The sequence below is a fragment of the Eublepharis macularius genome, chromosome 3, assembly GCF_028583425.1.
Source record: "Eublepharis macularius isolate TG4126 chromosome 3, MPM_Emac_v1.0, whole genome shotgun sequence".
In the NCBI taxonomy this organism is placed as follows: Eukaryota; Metazoa; Chordata; class Lepidosauria; order Squamata; family Eublepharidae; genus Eublepharis; species Eublepharis macularius.
In genome coordinates, this window is record NC_072792.1 from 168,659,113 (window position 1) to 168,678,832 (window position 19,720).

The following is a 19,720-nucleotide window of genomic DNA, read 5'->3' on the forward strand; positions in this document are numbered from 1 at the left end:
ACCCTATGCAAACAGAAGGTACTTCTGCCTGTACAAGGAGGGATCTGAGATTTCTGTGGATTTCCTAGTTCAAGTTCATGCTCCTCCTCCTCCCATTACTGAGGGGACATTCAGAACCTTTCTTGGTGGTGCAGGAAGCTGTAGAAGGCAAGAAAGACAGGTTCTGCAAGCGGAGCTTTGCTCTTGGTTCTTAGGACTCCACCCTCCGATCTCAAATATCAAGCTGAAAACATGCATACATGAAAAACAGTGCAATCCTAAGCAAGAACCCTTCGAAGCCCGTTGATTTAGGAATGCACCGTAAATCTGCCAAGTAATCTTTCCCAGCTAGACGGGGCTTGATTCTTTCATGAAATGTTTCAATGGAGCACTGGGACAAACAGTTTCTCTTTTATGGCTGTTTCTCCACCTTAATATGAAGCTGCCTTGTACTGAGACAGAACCAGTTGTTTGTCTGGCCCTTTGATGTATGTCCCAGCAGTAGCTTTCCAAGGTGGTTAAGGCACAGGCAATCTTCAGCCTTGCAACTAGTAATCATTTTTGCAACAGATGCCGGGGATTCAACCAAAGCCCTTCTGCATGTGAATTACCTGCACAGCCATTGAGCGAGGGGCCCACTCCATCCTCTGGGGGAGCAAATATAGCTTGGGCTTAGATCGGTAGTTTTGAAACTCTGGTTTGGGGATGACCAGAGACCCGATTCCTTTTCAATGGGGTTCCTTTTCAATAGTGAGCAGCTAGTTACCCCCAGTATTATTTTGGTAAGGCTACAAGGTCTGAGTAGAGAGCCTAACCTTGTCTTCGGGACCCTCCTCCCTCAGCAGAGGCTTAACAACCTTGAGCATGATGTGTTGATTAGAGTGTCGAACTAGGATCTGAGAAACCCAGGTTCAATTCCCCAGTCTGCCGTCAGAACTCAGCGGGTGACCTTGGGCCAGTCAGTCTCAGTCTAACGTACCCAACAGGGTTGTTCTTGTAAGGATAAAATGGAGGGTGGGAGGACCATGTGATAAAGCTGCTTTGAGTCCTCAATGGGAAGAAAAGTGGGGGACAAACACCTAAATAAAAAAATTGAGTGATCCATGCGCTGCTTATGTATTCAGATCAGAGAAAATCTGAATTTTTCTCCTTGCCATTTCTGAGCAGTGTTCTTATCCATCCGCATGCAAAAAACGAAAAAAACCCCCACCATCTTACAGAATTAAATGTCAGACACTTCCAAAACTCCATTTCATGCAAATGATTTTGGAAGGCAGCTGGTTATCTGTTCATCTAGATAGCGTTCAGAGTTGCTAATAAGGGTTGTCCACAGTATAAAAGAATGCAGAAAAACGTATTATTATAAATAAGTGGTGTAGGTATACTGGCAGGACAATTCTCTGGTATGAGAATGACTTCCGGCCACTTCTTGCCAAGGTGGGTGAAAATAACACAATACCTGAACACAGAGCACATATTCGGTCTCTACCATGTGCTTGAAGATCACCGCCGAACGCAGGACGCCTTGTGGGTCTAGCGTAAACTCCTCCTCCTCGTTGCCCGCCAAGATGGAGAAGGTGAAAGGGGGACCGTTGTGCAGGGAGTCTTTGTCTGTCACCACCAGCTGCAAAATGCTTGTTCCCACCGGTTTGTTTTCCTTTGTGTAGATACACAATGTGGATAAAAAAGAGGGTTTTAATTATACATCTTGGCACACTGCTGAGACAAACACGTTTCCTGCCTAGAATATGTAAGAATGTGGTGTTTTTATAACTGAAGATACTGTTTTTGGCAGCATTTCCATCCAATTCGGTTTTGGGGTCTGAATGGTGCCTGAGAAGTGACTGCAGGAAGTGGGTCAACTTTACCAGTTTGTACAACGTAGAAGGGATAGCTCAGGTGAGCCTGATCTTGGCAGATCTTAAGCAGGGTCGGCCTTGGTTAGTAACTGGATGGGAGACCTCCAACGAAGTCCAGGGTTGCAGAGACAGGCAATAGCAAACCACCTCGGTTAGTCTCTCGGCACGAAAACCTTGCCAGGGGTCAGCTATGACTTGAGCGCCTCTCCACCACCACACCACACAGAAGGGCCTGTTCACACAATCATTTAGAACAAGACTGGTACACATGAACTAGGGTTGCATTTCCCATACACTCAGGGACAGCCCTACTGTTACGTAGGATGAGGTAGCCCACCTTAGATTTGGGGGTATATTAAAGGGCCGCCAATTGCCAGTCATTGTTCATTGTTACGGGGTTGGATTCAAAGGTGCTGAAGTAAGGTGGCAGAAGTGGGGGGGGCATTGTTACTGATTCCCCTTGTGCCACTGTCGACTCACACCATGCTCCTACACTGCTCCCGAAGAACTCTTAACCCCCCACCCTTGGGTCTCGGTGGGCTGCAGCAGGACGGTGGTGGGAATTCCTTCTCCACCAGTTTTGCTCATTTGGTGGTCCTTTGCATCCAACCCCATATTTTGAACCATGAGTGGTGGTGGGGGTCACTCTGGATTTTCTGCCCTAGGAGCCAAAAGCGGGGAGGCTATCTCCGCCAACATTCTCAAACGTCAGCGGTTTCCTTTAGCAGCAACTCTGTTAGCAGTAAGGTACTTCCCGGCTGTCCTGAATATGCCATAAACTCAAGTATGAAGCAAGCTGAACTGACAGAACACAACAGATGTGTTTTACCTTTGGGAGCTGACGGACAGCCCAAACACAAAGAAAAGGAGTCATTTCAACAGGCAGATTGGCCCTTTTTTCTCGATGACTTTTCAGTCTGTACTCAATCAGAGATTTATAAGTTCTGCAGTTTTCCACATTGAACTCTAAGGAGAAGGAATGTCTAAACAGGAATGCCAAGCCCTGGGGGAAGATTTACACCACTCTGCTAGGCTGCGTAGCAGATGGGGGGCAATTCAAACCCTGCATTCGCGGGGGTGTTTTTGTGCCCTTCCAGAACACACAACAGTCATGAATTTGGAGAGCTGGTGTAGCGTGGAGGCTGAGGTTGCAATCCTGTGCACACTTAGTGAAAAATAAGCCCCACTGATTTATTTCGGAATTAACATTCTTAACACCAAGCAGCATGGTGGTGTGCCAGACAAATCCCCCCCAAAGCCTACCCTGTAACTCTTACCAGACCCATGAACTCACAAAGGTGGACATAGAAAGCCACTGTTTCTCAGCCTCTGTCCACCCGTTCACAAAATGAGAATAACAACAATGCCTGCCTTGCAAGGCTGTTGTGAGAATTAATGAGCAAATATAAAGGGTGATGTTTTGAATGCTCTCAAGCACCATGTAAAGGATAGGAAAGTTTTATTCGTTTCCTATATGGACATGATTGCTTTTTAGCCCTGCAGCCCATGTAAGTATGCACGGGATTGCAGTCTTCATCCCGTACGAACACAGGACATAGCTACAGCGGCCACTTCTGAAAGATGAAGTAACCCCTGAACAATTTGTTTCATCAAGAGCAAATTCTGTAGCAATTCTCTGGATTGGGTTATCGCCGCAAATCATGTTATGGAATTTAAGAATAGTATCCTTATCCTTTCCTTGGAGGTAATTCAACAAACTGTGGGCGGATAAATCATCAAAACCCACTAAAACACAAACAACTTAATATTTTAAAGGCCAGATCAATATGGGAGAGGAGGTGATGCTCAGGATAAACTTACTTGGATCACAGCGGTATAGTTGGCAGGCGTAAATACGGGGCTGTTATCATTCACATCAGAAATGTCGACATTGACCATTACAGATGCTGACAAAGACGGTACGCCACTGTCTCTTGCTTGAATGACTAATGAGTACCCGGACACCTGCAAAAGGTAAAAAAAAAAACACCCTTAAATCAGTCTGCAAAAAGGTTCAAAATCCTTCTGTCTGTTAGAATCCGGCGTATACGTGGACAGTGCAGAAGAACTGGAAGCGTCCTGCTGGAGGAGAATGGAGTATACTACTACAGATTGTACTTTAAGGTTCTCCGTGAAGTTTTTCTGCAAGTAAAAAACAAACACAGCAAGAAAAGGGCTACAACTAGGGTTTAGCTGAAAACGGTGGTGGTAAGGGGGCAGAACTCTTTCCTAAATGTTTGGCCAGCTATGTTTCTTCAGTGGGAAGGACTGTGAAAACGGGATAAAGGTACTGGTCTCGCTTTGGGGCACAGTTATACAGCCAGAAAGGAGTCGCTACATGGCACTGTGATGTTTAACTATGTGGTTCTGATTGGCTGGGATCACATTTCCAGGAACAAAGGCAGGTGTATTTAAATATTCCGAAGCAGCTGCCAATCAGCCAGCAAAATAGTAAACATTATTTCCCCCAACTCATGGAACGTTCTCCCTCCTCCCCAACCACGGTCTGAATGCTAAAAATATTTGTGGATGAACGTTTGGCATGATCCTAGATAGAACCATTCATACTAATAAACTAGATTTCTTCTTGCAGAGATTTTTAAGGGCAGGGGGAAAAAAGACATCCTCCCTTCCTACTTGCAGTCTGAAAAGACACAGTCCCCTCTACCAGTTCAGGACTCTGCCACCTTTATGCCCATTTATATATCGATTAAGGCCTTACATGCTATATTCTAACAAAAGACATCTGCCCTCCTTACTCTCCCTGGCCTTTGTATAACACTATTTTCCCATTTATTGCCAGAATGTGTCTCAGACTCTGTTTTTTATAAGGCAATTCGTAACCATAAGGGCGTCCTTGGCATTAAAATTACCACATTGGGTGATCCGAGCTGCAGATAATGAGATACTTCAAAAAAATAAATAAACACCTTCAGTAATTTGCACAGAAAATCCAGTATCGGCCGCTGTAATTTGGACAAATGTGCAGGTGTAAGAAACAATTTTAAGCTTCACAGATATCAGTTATATTCTTACGGCATTACAATTAGAACTGAATTATCAGAATAGATCCCAAAGACCCTTCTAAAAAGTTCACCCAGTGATTGTAACACGGCCATCAGTTTTGGTGCTTCACTGAAAGCAGAACCCCTAAAAAATCCAATCGCCTAAGCAGTTACGGCCAGGCAGTGGATCACGAGAACATCCCACTAAAGGCCAAGCAGATGTTATGTTTGCACCGCCTCCTCCTTGAAATCTTGTTAATAGGAGACTTGAGGGCCTGAGGAGGTGGTAATTTCAGGCTGCCATGGGAGGGGGGAGGTGAGACGGTTGTGTCACCCAAAGGTGGAAATCCTTCTGCCCGTGAAAAAACTCCAGGGGATCTAAGAGGCAAACTACACGAGACAAACGGCACGTGAATGGCACGCAAATGGACGTACACATGTCGCCGCGTGTTTCTTTCGCACACTTGCCTGCGCTGCCAGACTGTGCCAGACCCTGTGTCCGCATGTGAACGGGTTTCCTCTGCACTATGCCAGGAGTCGCGAATTGCATCACATCATGCCCCGCCAGTTCGCACATGCTTGAACCGTTCCTTCCAACCATGCACTTGCTGCAACAGTCACACATCGAACAGGGGGGTCTGTGGACGCGTGCCCAGTCAAGGACGTGTGACCATACCAGGATTGCAAGACACGTGAAGGTCGGTTTTTCGACACTCGCTCGGTCGCGTGCCAATCGTATCGTGTAGTTTGCCTCTAAAGCACATTTGTGAAACTAGAACTCAGATACTTACAGTGCAATACTAATTTGAGTTACACCCTTCTGAAGTCCTTGGTTTAGCATGGCATAAATCTGTTTAGGATCCCACTGTCAGAATTCAAATGCTAATTCAATTAAAAGCAGCTTTGAGAGGGCGTCTTTCTGATGTCATGGAATTGCTAAAGGTTCAGAATCTGATGATTTGTATTAGTCAAGGCTGTTATTATTACTACTACTACTATTATTATTAGCTGTATTTATAGTCTGCCTTTCTCATTTGGACTCAGCAGATTACACAGTGTTAATTGGTAACAGTCCATACAGATGAAAAACTCTCCCCCCAGAACTCTTGGGATATAATAACAACAGTAACATTCAATTTATATACTGCCCTTCAGAACAACTTAACACCCATTCAGAGCGGTTTAAAAAGTATGTTATTATTATCCTCATGACAATCACCCTGTGAGGTGGGTGGGTCTGAGAGAGCTCCAGAGAGCTGTGACTAGCCCAAGGTCACCCAGCTGGCTTCAAACAGAAGAGTGGGGAATCAAACCTCATTCTCCTGATTAGAGTCCCCCCACTCTTAACCACTACACCAAATATGTCATTTCAGAACTTTGGAATGAAGGTGCAGAATCAAGAGAAAGTCAGAAACAGCGTAATCCTAACCATCTTTATTTTGAAGTTCAGTCCAGTTAGCTTCATTGAGACTTAGGTCCAAATTTTATGCTAGTGGAAGATGTGTGGGCTTTGCCAGGGATTCACAAACTGAGGCAGGCTGGCTTGGTAGCCAACTAATTATTCTCTACTTCCCAGCTGTGAAGTCCAACCCATCTACAATATTAGTTGTAACAATAAGATCAATACCAAGATTAATTGGATCTTATACCAGCTGTGTTACACAATTCTTTAAACTTCTTTTTTCCCCTGCTTTGCTTTTTGTAAACAATAGGAGATTGGACTCCATGTGACATGAGCAGTTATTTGCCAGGATGAAAAACATTCTTGCTGCTGGCAAGACTAGCAAGGCAACTGCTATTGGGCAAGGCTATGCCCTGCTGTGATGCACCTCCCTGGGAATACACATGAATACCCATGCAGCTGCCTTATACTGAATCAGACCATCAATCCGTCAAGGTCAGCACGGTCCACTCAGACTGGCAGCTGCTCCCCAGGGTCTCAGGCACATCATCTACTGCTTGGATCTTTTAAACTTGAAATACTTGGGACTGAACCTGGGACCTTCTAGATGTAAGGCAGAGGCTCTTCCACTGAGCCACAGCCTTTAATGTCAGGATTTGAGTTCAGTGGCACCTTAGAGACCAAGAAGATTTTTCAAGAGTATAATCTTTCAAGAGTCAACACTCTTTTCTTTAGATACAAGGAGGAGTGGAGAGCCCTGGGCCTTTATGTCCCCGTCAAGAAGCAGGAGGGGTAAAGCAAAGAAGGTAGAGTCAGGATGTAAATGTTACAATGCAGCTTGATCAGAGCAGAACTTAGCATCTGCAGGGAAATAATGCGACCAACTAATCACAACAATGGAGACAGATCAAGATGGGTAGCCGGGTTAGTCTGTCTGTAGCAGTAGGGAAAAGCAAGAGTCCAGTAGCACCTCTCAGACTAACAAAATTAGTGGTAGGGTAGGAGCTTTTGTGAGCCACAGCTCACTTCTTCAGCTCATCTCAACAGTTAAGCTCATGAAAGCTCATACCCTATCACTGATTTTGTTAGTCTTAGAGGTGCTAGCGGACTCCTGCTCTTAGTCACAACAATATTTGCCAGAACCAAGGATTCGCCCATGAAGCGGGTGATGCACACGAACGTTGATGAGATTCCAATTATCACCACACCTCGCCTTCAACTAAGTACTATTGGAGAGATGGGGGCTGGCAGCAGCCTGTGCAATTCCTTGCAACTCGTGCTTTCGGCGTTACTTCCGAGTAAGCAGGAATGCAGCCTCAAATTCCATCCAGATCGACAGAATTTGCACTTCTTCAATATCTGCTGATTGCCCTGCTTATTCGAATGGAACCGAAGCGTGCCTAATGCTTCCTTGAGACTTTTTTCCCTGACCGTCTACAGATGGCAATAAATCCGCACAGCCTCTGCTTCCCCTGCGTTCTGCTGGGAAACTGTTTGCAATGGTGATTCCAAATATTGACAGCTTTATCCTGCTGTCATGTTAATACAGAAAGGATGTTTTCTTTTGCAGCCTTGAGGCAAACAGAACAGTTCTCCAAGTTAAGGTTGCGGGTACATGTTTGCCCGTTTCATTTAATGCCCTTAACATTACTTTGGTTGTTTGGAGGTATCATGTTGGATTTCGTTCTGTGTTCCCAGATTTATAAAGTCATGTAACTATTTTTCGCAAAGAATGTTTAGTATGTTGTGTTCATACTGCTTTCTAGGGGCCAGCCTAAGTTTTTTATTCAGGTGGAGAGTACCACTTTTAACACCTATAGCAGCAATCCCCAAAGACACACCTGCTTGATTCTTGGGCCCCGAGGATAAAATCCAAATGGTCCTAAATGGAACAGAGCAAAATAGGGATTTGGGGCACCCGCTACCAGCTAACGGCTCTTCCCAGGCAGACATTTCCTTAAATTTCCACGCTTGGTAAACTCTATCATCTATCTATCTATCTATCTATCTATCTATCTATCTATCTATCTATCTATCTATCTATCTATCTATCTATCTATCTATCTATCTATCTATCTATCTATCTATCTATCTATCTATCTATCTATCTATCTATCTATCTACCTACCTACCTACCTACCTACCTACCTACCTACCTACCTACCTACCTACCTACCTACCTACCTACCTACCTACCTACCTACCTACCTACCTACCTACCTACCTACCTCATTTCAAGCCTGCCTTCCTCACTGACACTTGAGATAGATAATGTATGTATGTGCCGTCAGGTCGCAACCATCTTACGGCAACCCTAGCAAGGAGCTTTTTAGGAAAGCGAGAAGCAGACGTGGTTTGCCAATGCCTTCCTCCGCGAAGCAACCTCAGTCTTCCCTGGTAGTCTCCCATCCAAGTTCTGACCAGGGCCAACCTTGCTTAATTTCCTAGATCGGATGAGACTGAGCTATACGATGCTGCCTTCCCTCCCCAAGATGGATTACAAAACACAAAAACAACAACAAAATCAACCTGGCAGTGTAAGACAGCCAATAAACAATGCAACTAGGATATATTTCCTTATAGTAATGCCACAAAAAATGCCTAGGTTTCATCTCTCCAAGTTAAGAGACACTCCTTGTTCCCTAAATCTTATTATCCTCATATTATGGTAATCAGTTCCATGTTCTGTGCAGATTTAGTGCCCAGGCACAGAAACTTTGAGGGGGTGTGCGCTGCTTATAGTGAACATGGGAGCTAATTTTTGCATTGTCGTTTTTCTGAAAATCTGTGACCTCTGAGGTTTCAAACACCATCGCAACAAAATGTGCTGGGAATTTGTTAAATGATTCAAAATGGCATCTGCATGCCCTGGGCTGATCAAAAAATAGGATCTAGGAATGTCAGATTGTTTTCTTATGCTAATTACACAATGTAAAAATGGTACGTTAGCATTCACGCCAGCAAAGGTCATCTTAAGGACGAGACTATTTTCTGACAAGGAAGAGAAGCAAATCAACCAGACGTGGCCTTACCCGTTCTCGGTCCAATCTCTTTTTAACCTTTATAAGTCCTAAGCTGGGATCAATTGAAAATTCATTGTTCCGATCGCCATTGATTATAGAAAAATGAATCTGGCCATTGGGGGAGCTGTCCAGGTCTTCCGCTATCACCTTTGGAGGATTTGAAGAATGGGAAAGAGATGTTAGAGATACGGATGAAGTCCCATGGCATTCCAATCACAAAGTCCAAGTGAAACACTTTATTAAATTGCATCAACAAAGCACATTCACACAAAAAGCATGCGTTTTCCCCAGTATGACTGTTGTAGAAGCAAGATATTGTTCCAGGACGGGTAGGGGATCATGGCTGAGGTGCCTCTTTCTGGATGTGAAACAAATCTGTATCCCCTCACATCATTTCTCACCTGCTTGCCCTCGTGAACATTCAGAACAGAACAGAAACTTGCAGCCGCCAACCTGGTTTGGGGATTTTCCTATAAGTAGCAGAGGTCACAGGCTACTGAATTCTCTGGGCAACACCTGCTTTCACAAGGAGGGTGTGTATGTTACCTAGATGTTCAACTGAGCTTGAGATGTAAAAATTCCAGCAGAGGTTATAAAAAGATTTACTAAAGGATTATATTTAACAGAAAAGACAGTGGAAATAGTTGTTAATAGCTTTTGGTTCTCAAAACAATGACCCATTTACATGAACTCCAGTTACAGAAAATATCTCCTCTCCCCAGACTAATGGAGTAAAAGGAAGCCAGACAAAAAAAATAACAATTACGCCCTTCATATGACTATCTTGAATTGGTCCCTAGTTCTCTTATCCTCCTTGCTCCATAGAGACCTTGGATTAAGGCACCATGCCAATGAGAGCAGGCTGTCCCCATACCAAGCCAATAACTTGCTGGACAGTGTCAAGGAATGCCCCCTGAGCTCTTGGGAAGGAGGGTCTTTAAAGTACTACTGGACCCAAATCTTGCCATGTGAGATGGAGTATTTATTCAACTGAAGACTAGTTTTGTTTTTTGCAGGCAAGCCATCAGGGAAAAAGAGGGGGTTGTCTTACATTTGCACACAATTACACAGTAATATTGAATAATATATGTATTTTTGAGTGTTTAATATTTTTAATGGCGTCTTGTTTTCACAGTTGTCTCTCTTTCCAGTAAAAATGGTAGGTTACGCTCAGAGAAAGGAATGGCCCAAGATAATCCAGTGAGTTTCTGTAGCAGAGTAGGAATTCAAACCAGGGCCTCCCAGATCCTAGTTCGAGTCAGCATGGTGTAGTGGTTACAGCGTCAGCCTAGGATCCAGGAGATACATGCATTTGAATCCACACTCTGCCATGGAAGCTTGCTGGGTGACCTTTGAGATACTCTCAGCCTAACCTACCTCAAAGGGTTGCTGTAAGAATAAGGTTGTGAGGATAAAAAAAGAGAGAGTAGAATATTGTAAGACACTTTTGGTACCCATTGGGGAGAAAAATGGGATATAAATTAAGAAAAATAGACACGGAAACAAATACACATCACACCAGCTCTCATATAAGTTGAATGAAGTCTCCTTTGGCTGGAAGGAAACTTCAGACTTTGCTTAGTGCTCGGACAGAGGCAGCAGCACACATCTGGCGTACCAACATGGTGAAGTTTTCACTACTCACCATGATCACCGAATCACCAACTGATGCATCCTCGCTGATGACGGCACTGTAGACTTCTTGGCTGAACCTGGGTGCGTTGTCATTAACATCTGTCACGTTGATATTCACCGTCGTCACAGCACTCAGCGCTGGGCTTCCCCCATCTTTGGCTTCGATGACCAGGTAGAAATCCTTACATGTTTCATAGTCCAGAGCTTCAATTATAGATATGGACCCTTGAAAACAGAAAGTGGGATTTTCATATAGCACAAACCCAAGGACATCAACAATTCTTTGAAAATCAACATCAGCAACGATAGCCAAGAAACATTCTCTATGACTAGCACTGGCGTTTTTGTTGTTGTTGCTATTTTGCAAGTGGTGGGGGAATGACGTTGAGATCCTCTCATTGTAGGAAAAGTTGAATTCTTGAAGCTGGTCTTAAAATCAAAGAAAAAAATAGTATTGGAAATACAGGAAATGATTATTACCAGGGATTTTTTTTCTGGGAAAAGAGGTGGTGGAACTCAAGATGGCATAATGAAATCATTTTGGGTCAGCCGGAACAAGGGGGGAGTTTTTTAAAACTTACATTGCCCTCGGCGAAAATGGTCACATGGCCGGTGGCCACGCTGTTGAGTGGCGTGGAGGGCAATCTAAACTCCCCTCTGTCTGGAGATCAGGGGGCGGGGCCAACCAGCCATGTGACCATTTTTAAGAGGTGCCGGAACTCCGTTCCACCGCGTTCCTGCTGAAAAAAAGCCCTGATTATTACTATCTTTTAAAAATCCCTTTCCTTCAAACATTCTTGGGCCAATAGCACAATGTGGTAATAACTCTAGACTAGTTGGCTTGAACTGGTTTGTCAGCCTGTGGACAGGCAGGAGGCCACTGCTAGCTAAACCCCACCCCACACCCCCCCAGCCTCAGATGTGTGATTCTGAGAATTCTGGATCTTTTCCTTATGCATATGTGACCCCCCCAAAACAAGTGCTGTGCGTGCAGCCATCCAGCGGCACAAAGTATCCATTTGTCAGTGGTCCACAGAGAAGAAGATTTTCTTCTAAAGCCTTGATCGAGCGTTTTACATAATTACAGGATGGTTTGAAATTTCCAGCTCCTGCTACAGAGCTGTTGATAAGGGAGCTGTCACATGTTAATGCATAATAAATGCCCTTTTCGTCCTCTTTGGTGATTAAACGTCACCGAGGCTTTCTTAATGATTTATCTTCTCGCTTTCATTGTAAAATACAGCTTTAACACCATTATTTTGCCTACCTCTTCTTCCGAGGGTGTTGATATGCGGATGTCATTCCAGCTCTCCCAAACCGTAAACCTTAAAAAAGTGTACTTGAGCAGTGTTTTAAAATAAAAACCCTTTGGACTAAGAAATGAGTTTTTGTGAGCAGGGGGAGACGGAAAAGGAGAGGAGGGACCGCCACCCAGTGTAGCAGGGAAGACGATTAACTCATCATTCTAGGCCAATCATTTTTGAAGGGAAAAAAGAAGGTCGCTCTGGGGAGTTGAAGATTAGCGGTCTGAAGAAGCAGCAAAGCACCACTGGAGAAACCAAAGTGTACAGAGCCAAGTCAAGGAAGAAGATCTGGGATGACAGAGCCTGCCGTAGGAAGGCTCTGATAGAGGGACACTGGGGTAGGGAACGATTTGACATATTCCCCTTCTCTAATATCAGCGTTAGGAGGTAACACAATAGGGTTGATTTCTGAATTTCTCATCCCTGCTTTTTAGACCCTCTCAAATTTCAAGTTCAATTTCAGTTCTTCCTTATGAACCCATGAGCCTTTATTTTCATGCCATTTTCTGTTTCTTTTCCTAGAAAGTATGGGTAATTCTGCTTCAATAAACAAGCATTATACGTTAGACACGTATTTTACATACACATGACATAAACTGAATGCATAAAGGCACTGGGAAAATTGTGCATTAAACAATCGTACAACATATATATACCATAGAAATGAATCGACAAAAACAAAGCTAAATCAAGGAACTGGAAATGTTGACAAAACCTAAATATGAAACAAAACAGAGAATATTCGCTCAACCCTAGAACAGACTAACACTCTCTTTTTTTTGGTGGGCCTATGAAACATATTGCTTCAGGCACTCTAAAGAGTGTTTTGGGCCCATGGCAAATTTTCATTTTCTTTCTCTGTAACAGGGAAAAATTGAAAGAAGGGAGCCATGTAGCTGGGGTTAGAGGGGAGAGGGACTTATTCATAAACCTAAATTGTGCAGAAGCTGAAATAAGGAAAGGGAATGCAGGAATAAGTGCCGGCTGGAAGCAGTGGAGGATGAAACCCTGACAGCATTTCTGAATATGTTTTCTGGTTTAAGCCACTGCAGTCTGCTGATTTCAATAAGGGATTAGGTGGCAAATCCATGCACAGTTTTGCTGTTCAACTTGAGGGAATTCCAGACTTGGTGGGTATGATAAACGGTGCCGATAGCTCACTGGATTTCAAAAGCTGAGATAATGAAAAGGCCATCATAGTAAGAGAAACTGCAGCAGTCGTCTCTATGTGGACTTAACGTTTAATGTACCTGAATATTTCAGAGATGAAGTTGTGTCCCAGTATACATATATACAGGCAGGCTTTGCATTGAAATAGATATACCCAGAGACTGATGGGCCGAGGCTGCATGCACGGGTCAGAATCAGCTCTGTAACATTGTAGTTTTCCAGACCATGAATAAAAGGATTGATAAGACTAGCGGTAAATCAGCATATGCATGGAGAATAGCATTAAATAACATAGTGATACAGATCAGCATAATTTATGCCAATAGTAATTCCAAGATTTTTAGTATCTTGTCCAAGACTGGGTTCGTACTGCCTTTTAGGAAGGAGGGAATGTATTCGGCAGCAAAGGGGTGGAGCTGGGGAATGCTGGGATGGGATCCAGTTACAGATGGGGATCTGTTCATGGGAAATACCCATCAGGCCTTGGGCCACCAAAACTTAGCTGCCAATCATGTCTTAGGAAGCCCTGGAGGCTAGGAGCTAGGGAAAGGAGAAAGTGAGTCACCTTATAATTACCAATGTAGAACTGAATACATAAAATGGCCTTATACCATCTAGCTTATTTTATCTACTTCTCCATGAAGTCCACTGATATGGTCTTGGTCTACCTGAGCCTACTCTGCCGTATCAAATAGATTTTCTTGTTATGATAAAAGGGAAAGGGGACTAGTACTAAATTCATCATCAGTTCCTCAAAGGAAGGGATAAAGATGTGATAAATGCTTCCAACCATGGACTAGTACATTCCTATAAAGAAGGACAGAGCTGCTTAAGAATAGTGGTAAGTGGATGGGCTGTAAATCAGCACTCTGCTGGTTGAAATCCCACTACTGCCATAAGCTGAACAGGTGGCCTTGGGTAAGCCATTTCTCTCAGCCCAGCTCCCCAGCTGCATTGTGGGGATAATATAATAACACTGACTTTGTTCACTGCTATAAGTGGGCCACTGATCTGTCTAGAAGAGAAGTATATAAGCTCAGTTGTTGTTATATTGTTGTTGTTGTTGTTATTGTTATTATCCTGCTGTTCTCTGGCAGCAAGAGAGAGTTCATGTTGCATCAACATTTGGAATGGATCCCATTCCAAGAGTCAGTGGACCATGAACCATCTCTCACCTACAGCTCCACCCACCTCACAGGGTGTTTATTTGTTGTGGGGATAATGATGACATATGGCTGTTGTGGGTTTTCCGGGCTGTATTGCCGTGGTCTTGGCATTGTAGTTCCTGACGTTTCGCCAGCAGCTGTGGCTGGCATCTTCAGAGGTGTAGCACCAAAAGACAGAGATCTCTCAGTGTCACAGTGATGACATACTTTGTAAACCGCTTTGAGTGGGCATTAAGTTGTCCTGAAGGGCGGTATATAAATCAAATATTACTACTACTACTATTATTGTTGTTATTGTTACTGAAGCAATAAGGATAATGACGCTGTCCCACTTAACAGGAGTGCAGTTTTCTGGATCTTGTCTGGTTTTTTATAGTCTTGTTAGCCTTCTGAGTCTTGAGGGTTAGGGTTATAGCAAGTTAATTTTTGTTCTCCTCATTTTTACAGACATGGTTTTACATACCTGTTGTTGCATTGATCCTGAATTTCGCCTTTTCGTTCCCAGACCTGATGAGGTAAGTAATCTCCGCGTTGGTACCAATGTCCTTGCTGGTGGCAAAGACAGAAAGAACCTCAGCGCTGGGCGAGGTGTCCTCAGGCACCGTAACCAGATAATCTCTCCTCTCAAACACTGGCGGGTTGTCATTAATGTCCAGGACTGTGATGGTAACCGTGGCAAACGAAGACAGTGTCTGCACGATGCCTTGGTCAGAGGCTCTCACGGTGATGTTGTAAGAAGGCTGAAGTTCTCTGTCTAATGGATGTTCCAAAACAATGATTCCCGAGGACTTGTCCACAGAGAAAAAGCCATCCAAAGAGTCTGCCAGGGAATAGACAATCTTTCGATTCACACCTGGGATTAGAGGGGAAGAAGAAAGCACCGCATTTATTGATAAATCGATTTATTTAGATTGTTATTCTCTGCTTTTCTCTCCAATGAGGCCCAAAGCTGTTCTAACATTGTTCCCCCCCCCTTTTATTTTATCCTTACAACCACTCTGTGAGGTAGGTTGGGCCCAGAGAGATGTCACCCAGTGAGTTTCTATGGGGGGGAGGGAATGAACCTGGGTCTTCTAGATCTGAATCCCATACTCTAACCACTACACCATGCCAGAGGACCAAGAATTAATAAGTGGGGAGTGGCACCATGGGGATGAGCAGTGACATATCATATTTAAATCTCAAGAGCCCTTTTCAGATATTCTGAAGAACGGAGTGAGATCATGGTGGCATGTTCCATCCTCAAAGTATGGGGGTTCACTGAAACGTATACGTAGAATATGACTTTTTTCATGCAATCAGGAAGCCTGTCCCCCCCCCCCCCCAATGATTCCTGATTGCTTGGGGAAAGCAAAGGTACATGGTTCTATTTGTACATTCCAATGAAAATCCATAGGTTGGGTGTAGCTTACTGCTGAAATCCTATTATCCATTCTTTCTGACCATGAAAAGGGCTAAGATCAAGCTGAATATGATTTAAGTCATTTTAAAGGGTATAAAGCGACGTGCACGTAGAAGGATATAAAGGGTATAAAGAGACTGTAGTGTTTAAAGTGCAAGGAATCTCAAACTGGGACCTTGGGTAGCCATTCTCCTACGGCATTGAGGAAGCGTGTCTGCCAATGACACTGCAAGCTACAAGAAAGATTTCTTGGGAGCTGAGGTGCCACATAGGAAGCATGAATAAACCCCACCAACTGATTCAACACCAGGACCCAATGGCGTTAACTACACTATCTCTGGCTCTTACAGCTCCTCATCTTCCAATGTGATATATGCCCTCATGTGCCAACAATGTCCATCTGCTCTGTTCATTGGACAAACCAGCCAACCTCTGCGCAAGAATAAAATGGACACAAATCTGACATTAAAAATGGCAACATTTAGAAACCAGTGGGAGAACACTTCAATCTATCAGGACATTCCATCAAGGACTTAAAGGTCATGGTAGTTCAACAGAAACCTTTCAAAAACAGAATCGAATGGGAAGCTGCTGAATTGGAATTCATATGTAAATTTGACTCAGTCAGGCTTGGATTGAATAAAGACTATGAATGGTTATCTCATTATCAGAAGTAACTGATTTCATTATCAGAAGCAAACTGATCCCATTATCAGAAGCTACTGATTGCATCTACTCCCCCCTCCCCCCACCACCAATATATATATATATATATGACCAGTTTCTTCATACCCTCCATGCATCTGACGAAGAAAACTGTGGTTCTTGAAAGCTTATGCTACAGTAAAGTTGGAGAGCCAGTTTGGTGTAGTGTTTAAGAACAGCAGGACTCTAATCTGGAGAACCGACTTTGATTCCCCACTCCTCCACTTGAAGCCAGCTGGGTGACCTTGGGCTAGTCACAGCTCTCTGGAGCTCTCTCAGCCCCACCCGCCTCACAGGGTGTTTTGTTGCGGGGATAATAATAACATACTTTGTAAACCGCTCTGAGTGGGTGTTAAGTCATCCTGAAGGGCGGTATATAAATAGAATGTTGTTGTTATTAGTCTTAAAGGTGCTACTGGACTCTTTTCTATTTTGCTACTACAGACTAACACGGCTAACTCCTCTGGATCTAACACCAGTCAGGTGACACAGGCTGCTCACGCAGATATAATGGGCCTCAACCATTCAGCCTGAGCAACTTGTTTCCTTGCACGGTAAGAAATGACTGCTCCCCACCTTCTCCTTACTCTGCCTCTGGAACCTGATCTTCTGGCTTGCCTTGTACGCTATCCATTTCTGGTCCATCTGCTCATCACTGCTTAAGCCGTTTGTCACTGGCCCCTTTACGAGGCTGCCCATTTGCTCCATCTTGTCTTAGACATTTGGGTCAAGAGGCTGATTTGCAGTGCCCCCCTGGCACTGTGGCTTTGGCAACAGAAGTTGGGTAATCAGCTAGGCTATTATGGTCAGAGCTGGCCCTACCACTAGACAGGATGAAGAGGCCTGCCCCAGGCCGTAGGATGGGCGGAACAGCGGAAGAGCAGCAAACTGTCAATTATTTTTACCACAATTGGTAAAAATGAGTGAGATCTGCTGCCTCAGGCACCAAAACGTTGTGGGCCAATTCTGACAATGGCTATTAACATTTTAATTACAAACTCAGCGGGAAGAAGGGAGACAAGCGGAATATGCAAAGCCAGTGCCCGAGATGTCTTGAGCCAAACAAAAGGTGTGACTGACGAACTCACTGTGAAGAAAAGCTGAATAAGACAAAGGAAACGAAGCATAGCCAATTTACACTCGTATCGGTTACGAATGACTGACTTTGCAAGCGCTGAACATCTCCACAGATTATGCAGAATGGACCGAGGAGGACCAAAGAGAGTCGCAAAACTAACAAACTCTCATGCCGGAAGGCACTTGTTCAGGCTAGTCTGAATGATCATGGGGAGATTTCCATTTTCAGATGACATACTTATTTGTTTAGAAGAGCTAACATGTGAATTTGGCGCGTTGAATTGGTAGCTTGTTACCTCAGTAATCCACCAACAGAATTCCATGACCATTTTATATGTTTTTTTTTTAGCTGATGGCATTCTAAATATCTATTTCTTTACTTCATTTATGCTTCATTTATGCCTTTCTCCCCAATGGAGACACAAAATGGCTTATATTGTTTTCTTTATTTCATCCTCACTCCAACCCAAGGAGGTTGGTTATGCTGAGTGTGTGTGACTGTGCCAAGGTCACCCAGCGAGCTTCCATGGCTGCAAGGGGATGGGAGCCTGTGCCTCCAAGAGCCTAATCTGACACTCTAACCACTACACCACACTGTCCCTATATAGATTTTGCTCTCAGGGAATGCAGCTGTTAGTATCTTCCATTACAGTGCCCTGATTCCAACCCAAGAGAATGGAATCAGGGGCTCTCCTTCTAAAATGCTACAATCTACAACTTTCTTTAAAAACCCAACAATGACTTATGGGATAGGAAGCCTGCAGAGCAGTGGGAGAGAGGAAGATAACATGCTGGAATCCCAAACGAAAGGGGTTTTTTTTACGCCAGGCAAGAGCCAGTTTGGTGTAGCGGATAAGAGCGGCAGGACTCTCATCTGGAGAGCCAGGTTTGATTCCCCACTTCTCCGCTTGAAGCCAGCTGGGTGACCTTGGGTCAGTCACAGCTTCCTGGAACTCTCTCAGCCCCGCCCACCTCATAGTGTGTTTCGTTGTGGGGATAACAATGACATACTTTGTAAATTGCTCTGAGTGAGCATTAAGTTGTCCTGAAGGGCGGTATATAAATCGAATGTTGTTGTTGTTGTTGCTGTTGTTACTTATGAATGAATGCAGCAAACACAGCATGTGGCAAATACACTTGGGCGGGAATCCCAAGTGAAAGGTTTTTGTTGTTTTTTTTACAGTAGGCAATACTTATTAATGATTGCAGCAAACACAACATGTGCCAAGCGCTCACACCAGACAGCACCTCACAACCAGGAATGCAGTAAGTGGTACTATTTGGACTTAGCCTTCGTTGAGAGACTTCTGGTGTGCAACTATCCTAGCTGGAAACCTAACCACCAATAAGAACCTTTATTTCAAAGAGTGTCATCATTGGCTGTCCTTCAACCATGGTTCTCATTCCATCATTAAAACATCCAGGAATTGAGAGGTCTGTTAAATGGATGGAGGCAGGGCTTTTTTTCAGCAGGAACGCAGTGGAACAGAGTTCCAGAACCTCTTGAAAATGGTCACATGGCCGGTGGTCCCGCCCCCTGATCTCCAGACAGAAGGGAGTTTAGATTGCCCTACGCACCGCTCAGCGGTGCGTAGGGCAACCTAAACTCCCCTCTGTCTGGAGATCAGGGGGTGGGGCCACCAGCCATGTAACCATTTTCCCCGAGGGCAACCCACTGAGTTCCGCCACCTCTTTTCCCAGAAAAAAAGCCCTGGATGGAGAGCCCATCTCAGCCAGCTGCTGAATTTTAGTTTTGTATGATGAAGTGGACTCTACGCCTAAACGGAGAGTATGCTAGAGTTGCCAACTCTCCTTCCACTGCAGTGGGACCAGCTACTCGAAACCTAATTAAGCACAATGCCAAAACAAAGACATGTACACGACCATGTTGTTTTTAATTGCACGGCCCAGCAGTGGGAGAGGTGAACAAAGACCGTTGCTGCAAACACAACAGTGCTTTGAAGCTAGTGATTCCCTGCTCTGGATTGTGATT

The 19,720-nt window shown here is 44.2% G+C and overlaps 1 protein-coding gene across 2 annotated transcripts in view; it reads right to left on the reverse strand.

The window, feature by feature from the left end:
* FAT3 (FAT atypical cadherin 3) overlaps window positions 1-19,720 on the reverse strand; it is a 457,110-nt gene that overhangs the window by 54,694 nt on the left and 382,696 nt on the right. For both annotated transcript variants that reach the window (XM_054973889.1, XM_054973888.1), the window contains 5 exons: window positions 15,007-15,396; window positions 10,914-11,128; window positions 9,278-9,415; window positions 3,660-3,803; window positions 1,439-1,636 (listed from right to left, as the gene is read on the reverse strand). In XM_054973889.1, coding sequence (XP_054829864.1) covers window positions 1,439-1,636; window positions 3,660-3,803; window positions 9,278-9,415; window positions 10,914-11,128; window positions 15,007-15,396 — 1,085 coding nt within the window. The remainder of the gene's footprint in view (window positions 1-1,438; window positions 1,637-3,659; window positions 3,804-9,277; window positions 9,416-10,913; window positions 11,129-15,006; window positions 15,397-19,720) is intronic.